General features: G+C 33.3%; 1 protein-coding gene across 4 annotated transcripts in view; it reads right to left on the bottom strand.

Moving 5' to 3' along the window:
- LOC106789170 (serine/threonine-protein kinase S6KL-like) overlaps positions 1 to 10,015 on the bottom strand; it is a 42,482-nt gene that overhangs the window by 19,428 nt on the left and 13,039 nt on the right. The window contains exon 8 of one of the 4 annotated variants that reach the window (XM_014753146.1): positions 5,588 to 5,938. The exons of the other annotated variants lie outside the window; for them this stretch is intronic. Within the exon in view, the coding sequence (XP_014608632.1) occupies positions 5,840 to 5,938 (99 nt within the window). The 3' untranslated portion in view covers positions 5,588 to 5,839. Of the gene's footprint in view, positions 1 to 5,587; positions 5,939 to 10,015 lie in introns of those variants that run through there. 4 annotated transcript variants of the gene reach the window in all.

Genomic DNA, 10,015 nt, shown 5'->3' with positions numbered 1-10,015 from the left:
TATATATATATATATAACAATGTTATCAATTTGATTGAACAATTAACGTTGATAAATACTCAAGACCCGGATATATATATAAAACACGATCATTCATCGAGGACATCATCGAATAATCCGTCAATGACCCTGAATACCAAAGTACCCAAATATGAGCAGCACAAGTTAGCAATCGTCAACTAGTATTTCGTGATCTGGCATGAGAACGATCATGATTATAAAACTATCACTATGATATGTCATGGTATAAACGTTTTTTTTCTTCTTTTCTTTATCTTTATATCTAAATATAATTTTTCATGGCAAAAAAAATAGAATCGAGATAAAATAATATTCTAATTAAATAAGATAATTATATATTTCCAATAATAAATAATGATATTTTCAAATGAATTTGAAAATGTATGAAAACTATGATCGATTTATTTTTAATGAAAATTAAAAATAGACAACGAAGTGTAGACAGACAACGGATAGACGGGGAAAAAAGTTAAATGAAGAATTCAATGAATAAAGCAGAGAGACAGACTAACGTAATACCATAATCGATAGGACACAATCGAAGATTCTTTGTACGGATAGTGACTGTCAGCTGTGATGGCAAAGTATGAATGGAGGATGATATCGAAAGCACCATCGTGTAGATCCTCGTTCTACGTTCCACCTTGTCTCGCACGTGACGTGCATATACATACATAAATATGCTTATGTAGCATCGACGTAAGATCTAATCCCCCCCGAGATCCCCCCCTTCAACCCCACCCCATCCCACACACCCCTTTACCTCCTTCTCTCTTTTCTTTCTCTTTCTTTTACCCTTCCTTTCTATCGTAACTCGGAACCTCACAAGTTGTTTCGTTCAAATGTTATTTTACATACACATTAAAATTATATTTACTTATGCTATATAACTAATTCTGTTTTTTAAGCGAACTTCTTTTTCTTTTGTATTTTTTTTTACACGATGATGATTCAATAAGATCGACCCAAAATTTAGAAAAAGACAAATTTATATTCTTTGGGAACGTATTTATCGTTTAAAAATGGAATTAGGTTTATACACTTTTTTACTTACTTACATTATAAACAGAACTGGTTCGATCTGATTAATTTTTGATAACAGTAAAGTCATATTATATAACACGTGGAAAGAAAAAAGAAAAAGAAATGGAACTCGTAGTTTGTAGATAAATGCATAATGCAAATGCAGTGGGGGGTGTGTATCCCAGTTGAACTTTCGAAATTGAATAATGTCAAGATGTCACATGTTAGCTTAGTGTATTGATCAAAATATTAATATATTGATACCAACAAAATATATCCCCATTATATATAGTATTTGTTATGTGTTGACATTATGCAATTTTAATCATTCACGTTAATTTAAATATGTATTGAATTATTATCTTCGAAATTTATTTAAATCATTTTCGTGTTGTATCATGACCACTTGGGGGTTTTATTTTGTTACTTTCGACTATTCTCTATATATTAATAAAATGACAGAAAGTTGACGATAATGATTACGTCGACAAATAGGAACGCCCGTTACGGACAAATAGGAACACGCCCGCGACGTAATTCATCGTACAGTGTACAACACAACAAGTTGGTCATGCAAATCGATTCCTACGACCGGTTTCGTTAAGGTCATGCACTACATAACGAGATCATTCTCAACGCTATATCATGCTTCGCGGAGACAACTTTTTTAACGTAGATACCGATCACTATACAACAATCCAAAATTCTTATCCCCTTTCTTCTTACTCTTCTTCTCCTTTTTTCCTTTTTTTTTTTTTCTAATTTCATTCAATCGCATTTTGTGACAGGTGTTACATTTCATTTGATCGCGTTCATTTCAATTTGATTTTTTTTCATACCGTGAACCGATTCGTTTGAATAGAAAAAAAGGAAAAAAGTATTCATTGTGAAAATCCAAAATTAAGATTATATGAGAATGATATATCTTTCGTATTGTACACGTAAAGGAATTTCATCGGTGTGAGGGAAGCTTCAAGATGCAGAACGATAGCGCAACTAACACCTGTTTCGACATACAAACGTGCTCGCGACAGTCGCGGACCGGTTCGGTAAAGGTCGCATTTGCACGCTTTCAAAGGGTTAACTTCTTGATACAAGTCTCTTAACTTCAAACTTATATCCCTTCTAAATTATATCCTTTTTTATCACCCTTAACGAGAAACAACATTTCTTTCTTTTTTCTCTTTTTTCGTTTCCTTATCGATCACAAATCTTATCTTATCTTTCAAAAAATATAAGAATAATAATAATAATAATCGAACGAAATGTAATATCAAAAATTCGAAAAAAAAAACAGAAAACACACGCACACAAAAGTACGACAAATATATGGGGGGGGGGAAAGAGAGTTTATCGATGAGCGTCGGGTGGGGAGGGGCAAAAGAGGGGGAAGAAAGGGGGAGAAAGGGGGGAATAGGTTGAGCCGACTGGACGAGAGAGAACCAGCCTGTTCTCTCGAGGTCGGTCACGTACGTCCGTATAATACTCGTAATACATGTAATACAGATAATACCTGTAATACCTGTGTAACATCAGCGTACAGGCAGCCGACGACCGCTGTGTTTCTCTTCTACCTCCTTCTTATGATCCACGACTGTTCCCCCCCCCCTCTTCTGCCCCTCCTTCCATTTTCTACGTTTCTCTTTATCCATAATCCCTTTTTCTTCATTATCTTTTCCAACATCATCGACAGATCAAATGATTGGGACACCGTAAACTTTTCTGCTAATGATTTGCGTTAGATCATTGATCATCGTTTCGAAGATTAATTATCAAAGGATGTATCGTAAAAGATCACGTAACAATTTGATTAAATTAATTAAAAACGTTTACTTGGAAATTTTCGAGAACGTATTTTTTACGATTGGTGTCTAACAACAACAAAAATTATGAATTATTACGGAAACGATATACGCGGGGATAATTATCTTGTAACGACGATGTAAAAGCAAAAAATACAAAATAAAATATACGTTCAATTTTGGATATTTATTATCTTTGACGAATAAAACAAAACGATTCGAAATTATTACCGTTGGATTGATTCGCGAAAAATTGGGATAACAAAAACAAACATCGAACGTGAATAAACTTTGTATATATATTAAAAAAAAAAAAAAAATAACAAAAGTAAGTTCAGTAAAGTAAGAAAAAGTAATGGGTGGGAGGGGGGGGGGGGTTAAGCGAGGGGGGAAGAGGTTATAAGAAACGGTGGAATGCTGATTGTAAGTTCTTCTTGGAGACCTACAACAGTAGTAGTAGGCTATTTTCAGTTGGCTCGATGGGCCCCGATGTTTTTCTTTTTGCTCGGGCACCAGGCACAAACGGCTGCTTCAGCCAACAGTCTCTGAACGACGTTAGCTAGCTAGCCAGCTAGCTAGCTAACTTACAAGCACGAAAAGAATGAGAAAGAGAGAGAGAGAGAGAAAGGGGGGTTTCCCCGGGGAGCAAGGGGCTACGAACGGGTTGCCGTTCAGGTTTTGCCGCAGGGGATCGTTAAGATAATCGCTGCTATCCTCATCCTAACTTAGCCTTAGCAGCACGACGTATACACGACTCGTTCGACTCGTCTTCACTCTCCAACCCCCTTTTCTCCACCTCTTCTTACTTACTTACTTACTTTACTTCTTCTTCTTCTGTTTCTGCTTCTTCTTCTGCTTCTTACCCTTTCTTTCACCCTATTCTTTCATCTCCCTCTGTATCAGAGTGAAACATCGTGTTGCTATAAGCTTCCATGCCAGGAACGGCAGCCCTAAGCGTCCTCGAAAAACTAGTTGTTCGACTCGGATTCAAGGTTTTCGACTGTATCAGTTAAAAAAACTACTTACACTCATAGAAATCTCATTAGAATGGTAATTGAATGCGTATTCTCCTCTCTTTATTTATTTCTTTCTTTCTTTAACTTTCGTTCTTTCTCTTTCTTTGACCCAACAAGATGAAAAAAGTAAAGACACACACGCGCGGTATTCTTTTGATCTTTCTCTATTTATTTTTGTTAGTAAAATACGAAATATATTTTGACAGTGAAAATCGATAGAAAATAATAAAAAAGTTAGTCGCTTTATTCTTTTGTATTAATTTTTTATTATATTATACTTATTTGAAAATCCAATCTAAATACGTGCAATTGATATTATTCTAAGTGAAATAAAAGATGCGAAATATTATGTTAATTTGAGATATAAATATTATTTTATTAATATAAACGGATTCAAATATAATAATTAATTGTATCGACAAATTTTCATTTCATTTTACAATAATATTCTATCGAATAATAATCAAAAAATGGCAAAAAAAAAAAAAGAAAAAGGTTGCATGCAAATGGCGGAGGAAAAATAAAATGGAGGAAAAAGGATTCGAACGGAAAACGTTAACATCCCTTAACAGATTCTTCCTGAATTTTAGCCGAAAAAATGTAATTTCGCTTAGATTCTCGACAAATGAGAACAACAACAACAAAAACAAACAAAATATGGCAAAAAGAGAAGAAGAGAAAAATGAATGAATAAAATAATAAATAAAGATAAAAAGAAAAAGAAATATTTTTCTTCTTTTAGGTTAGAAATGTAAAATCATAAAATGGTAGAATTTGTTTGACGCGCATGCGCGTAAAACGAACGAACGAATGAACGGACGTAGGAACGTAGGAACGAAGGAACGAGGGAACGAATAAACGAAGGAACGAAGAAACGAAAGAAAGAACAATTGCGAGGTCTGGAAAGGATGAGAAGAAGCGACCGACGACGGGACCTTGGGCTCCTTGCGAGATAATCATAACGTTACACGATCTCCAAGTCGTAATGCCGTCTAATGTCTTAGGCACGATGTACATTGCACGAGTAACAGATGACTATTTGCAAAGTGCCTTTTGCAAATGGAAGACGACTCTATTTCCAACTTTTTTCCCCCACCCCCTCGCCCTTTCACGATAGACACAAATCTCTTTTGTCTCTTATCTGTCAACCTAATTTTGTAGAAAAAAAACTTTTACAATTGAGAGACTCGCGTACAAATAATATTGGCTCGAATCAAAGAAATCTACTTCTTTCTTTTATTCTTTACATAGATATTTTTTTTTCTTTCCCTCCTATCCCTCCTCCCCGCCCCTTCCGCCCCTCTGGTAAAGAAATTCTTTGTAAAATCGTCATAAAACGTAGAAATAGTAATAAACAAAAGGAAACGATAAAATATAACTTATACCAAGCATCGTCGAAAATCCCATCAAATTCTTGAACACTGTTAACTCAACAATATTCACTTGCAGCAGAGTTAAGCAAAGCAAAAGGTGAGGCCTTTTGCTTCGGCGTTACTTCTTACTTTCTAGGAGGTTCCAAGACGTTAGGTATACAGCCGCTGTTGCAGTGTTTCGGGTCAACAAAGTTCATGACGGAGTTCGTTAACGTCCCCTGCCCGTCTTCTTCGTTGTCGTCAAAGAACAAGAAGAAGAAGAAGATGAAGAAAAATAATAATAAAATACATTTGTTAGATTGAAATAGTAAAACTCATCGAACGTGAAAATAATAATATTAATAATAATAATAATAATAATAATAATAGTAATAATCGAAGATTCCCGATCGAATGATGATTCTAACGATTGTGTTTAAAACTATTCAAATTCAATAGGATAGATGGTTTATCGTTAATAATATAGAAATTCCAGGTAATAGGACAATAGGTGAGAAAAGGTGAAAGAGAAATGACAGAAAGAAACAAAAAGAAGAATAAGAATAAAACAAAATCTCCGGTGCTATTAATTATTTAATCGATTATCGAGAATGACTAAAAGAAATCAAGTCCGACGACTCGCGATCAAAGCCGGTTGCTTTCTTGCTTTCTTACTTTGCTTGCTTGCTTGCTTGCTGCAAACCCCGACGACACCGAACGCATCCTGAAAGAAAAACCGGATCCAGTTTGGGTTAAAATTAGAAGTTGAACATTCAAGGTCAACTAGATGTGCCTAAACCCATGTGAGATCCACCTTGCGCGACTTTTGGAATCTTCCTTCCAAGATCACCTACGATTTTCGATCATTCCGCATATCTAATCTACACACAATTTGTTTTTGTTTTTTTTTTTAAACTATTCTTCCTTATTGATGAATAATCCTTATAAACCTATTATACTTTTCGTATTTATTATATAACTATTGCGTTTTAAAAAAACAAATAAAAGGAAAAAAAAACAACTTTATTGTACCTTGATTAATGTGTGTATATATATAGACAATTAACTTATCGAAGTTATCTCGATTAGAACGTTAGAGACGCGTGTAAATAAGAAAAAAAAGAAAAGAAAAAAAAATAAAAGAAAAAAAAAATAAAAAAAAAATAAAGAAGAAGAAGAAGGAAACCTTCGAATCCAAGGAGGCCACGGCTATTTGGAAAAAAATCAAAGTTCTCGTTTAGCGTATAATAATCCCTCATAAATTAGATAGACACACACATGCCGTAACGTGTTTCGAAGGACAACGATCTGCCGATTAAATGCGATTAAACATGAATATCGAATAATGATTCATCGTATGATTAGCTCGGGGAAAACGATAAAGGTTAATGCCATCAATGTTAATACTTTCCTATAAAGAACGATGAGACAAACGAAATGAAACGAGCATTCCGTTTATCGTTTGACAAAGACGAATAATTATAGTATTCAATAATCTATGACAATAATTAATCAATCCAATCATTAGATACTATATAGTTTCTCGTCGTACTCTAATATTAAATAATAGAAATCATTGAATTTAATAATATTATTTGAACGATTAATCACACAATCAATTATAAATAAAAATCAATACCTTATCTCCCGTGTCGTTTATGAACGGAATTTAAAAAAAAAAAAATAATCCGTGTTACGCAGAAAAATTTGATTTCTTTTTCAACAATATTACGTAATAATCGTAACTTGATTTATATCAACTCAAATAATCCTATTATGCACATTTATGCATCGAATTGCACACAATTGATTTATTTTTATCAATAAATGAATAACATATATACAAAAAAAAAATAATAATAATAATAATAATTCAATTAAGTTTGTTTTTTTTTATATATATATTATAGGATAGAACTCGGCGTCTTTAGAAAATAATTATTACATTTTTGTAATATTTCCGATACACATGAGTAACCCAACGTAATCGTTATTTCAAACGGAAGGGGTGAGGGCGAGGGGCAGGTGGAAAAAAAACAGAAAAAAAGTGAGAACCAAAGAAAAAAAGAAGTTACAATTAAGCGTCGATTCATTATTAATTTACGAGGTTATTCTTTATTCATACCCAACGTATAAAATCCTTGAAATAAAAATCACGATAAGATAAAACATTATTGATCATAATGATTTTATTCGTTTACTTAGAAACATATATTGAGAAAAAACACATGGGAAATAATATATCTTATAGCTCACATAGATACTTCTCTCTCTGTCTCGTTCTCGTTCCCTAACTAAAGCTAATTATTGTTACCGAGAATAACATCTCGTTGTGACGTGTGGTTTAACACGACGTAGACTACGACTATGACTACGACGACAATGCGTTTCCTTTTCACGCGCGTTAAACTTTTTATTTCGTTGACGGAGAGGAGCTCGTTGAGCTCTAACGGCCTTGATGCCGATCATGGAATACCAAGAAAGATCATACTTTACCAAGAGAAAGAGAGAGAGAGAGGGAGAGAGGGGGAACAAGAGAAATACGTAGGGTAGGAAGATGAGAGGGGGACAGAGGGGGACGTATATGTTTGCAGACGAGGAAACGAAAAGTACCACGGTCGATCGATTTTCCGCTAATTAAACGCAAACTAACTTGAATCGTTATTATTTTATGTAACTCTAAAAATATTCCGATGTATATATATATATATATATATATTTTATTCTATTTTTATAATACAGGTAAGAATCCTATAACACGGTAGATAATAGGTTCCTAAAAAGTGCAGTGTTGTGTGAAACCTTGACTGTATGTAACCCTGAATTCATTATTTTAAGATAATTTCATTTTGTAAATATGTTTAAAAAAACATTTATGTTATTCAGTGCTGTAAAAGTACAGTTTCGTATAAAGGTTTTCGCAAGTATAAACTGTATCATATGATATCCTGAGAATTCATTATTTTTAGATAATTTCATTTTGTAAGTATGTTAAAGAAACATTTATGTTATCCAGTGCTGTAAAAGTACAGTGTCGTATAAAGGTTTTCGCAATTATGAACTGTATTATATCAGATCCTGAATTCATTATTTTAAGATAATTTAATTTTGTAAATATGTTTAAAAGAATATTTATGTTATCCAGTGCTGTAAAAGTACAATGTCGTATAAAGGGTTCCCTACAATTTATGAATCGTGTTATAACGAAACCATGTTGTAGGAGGATTCTTTACAATTTATGAATCATGTCTTATAGCAAAACCCTTTTGTAAAAGGACTACCTGTACAATATTTTGCCAATGTTCGTTCTTTTAAGATCATTAAATTGTTCTTATCTTATCTTATTTTATATCCACACCCTTTTTCCTCTCGTTTATTTTTGTACGTTTGTTATTTTCTTTACATTCTATGGTCTTCCAATGGATACAGTAGATCGATTATGAGCAAAAAAAGAGAGAGAGAGAGAGAGAAAGATATATAGCGAGTAGTCAATATCGATTATGGCGTCGTCTTCTAACGGTACGTAACGGTTGGCAATCACCGGTTGTAAAACGTTTACTCGAAATAGCGTAGAAGCATCGAGAATAACCAGGAAGGAAGAAAGGGATTTGCTAAGAAGAAGAAGAAGAAGAAGAAGAAGAAGAAATGAAAGATAGAAAAAAAAAAAAGAAAATAAATAAAAAATCTAAAGAAAAGAGGAAGAATTTTTCCCTTCGGGCAAACTTAAAGTCTATTCTTAGCACGCGAATAGTTTCTCGGTAATAGTCAGTCAAGTTTTATAGTCCAATAGAAACAGAAAAAAAAATAAAAGGGTTGTTTGCGTCAAGGTTTCCATAAGGGAGGAATATACAATTTCACAATTTTTCTTTAAGTATGGGAGATAATCTTTTAATGGAATCGTCGTTTATGGATAATTATGACACCTATTTCTTTTATCCGACACCATAATATAAGAATATAAAAAATTAAGTTTGTCTTAATCATAGGTTGGGGAGTCAAATAGTCCCATCGTGCATGTTTATGCATCAAAAAGGTAGGACACTTTAAATACTTAACCTACCACGGGCGGTGGTAATTGACCGTATCCGGTAATTCGCAAAAATATGGTCATTTGTAAGAATCCTCTAATTTGTAAAAGGAAAAAAAAAGAATTCGCTTTGAAACGCATCAAATTTATATTATTCATTTGTAAATAAAATAACAAATATATTATTCACTATCCGATTGATCAAAATCCTCGTTCTATATATATTAACATATATTATAATATATATTCATTAAAAAAAAAAAATAAACAGTACAGGAAGTGTCGATAAGTTTAATATTAAATACCAGGCATACCTTAATGAATTTAAATCATGATATATCTGTTAATTTAAATAAAAATGAAATATTATTAAAATCTAATTGGAGAAAAAGGTGTTGTCGAAAGAAATATTCTAAATTTTGGATTTTAAAAAAAAGGGGGGAAAAGCAGAAAGCGTCGAGAATACACACCCCCTTCTTTTTTTTTGTCTTTTTTGCATGAAAACGATTTGCATGAAAGAAGAAAGATTCTCGTTCGTCGCACGCGTTCATTCAATGTTTACATAATGACGTGACACGCGTGCGCAAACACGCTCGTGTAACTCGCGAATCGAGGGCGTATGCGTAAATTATGACACGTGCGTGTAAGTGTTGAGAGTACGAGACACCACCGAGGTGGTTTTATCAGTTCCTCTTTGGCAATGATGATGAATCACACGTCGTCATCTTCGTCATCTTCGTCATTCTCGTCATCGTCGTACCAATCGATCGATAC

Source organism: Polistes canadensis, unplaced genomic scaffold (assembly GCF_001313835.1).
Source record: "Polistes canadensis isolate GaletaPanama2010 unplaced genomic scaffold, ASM131383v1 scaffold_166, whole genome shotgun sequence".
Taxonomy (NCBI): Eukaryota; Metazoa; Arthropoda; class Insecta; order Hymenoptera; family Vespidae; genus Polistes; species Polistes canadensis.
Note: the sequence above shows the minus strand (reverse complement) of the source record. Positions and strands in the feature narration are given on the sequence as shown.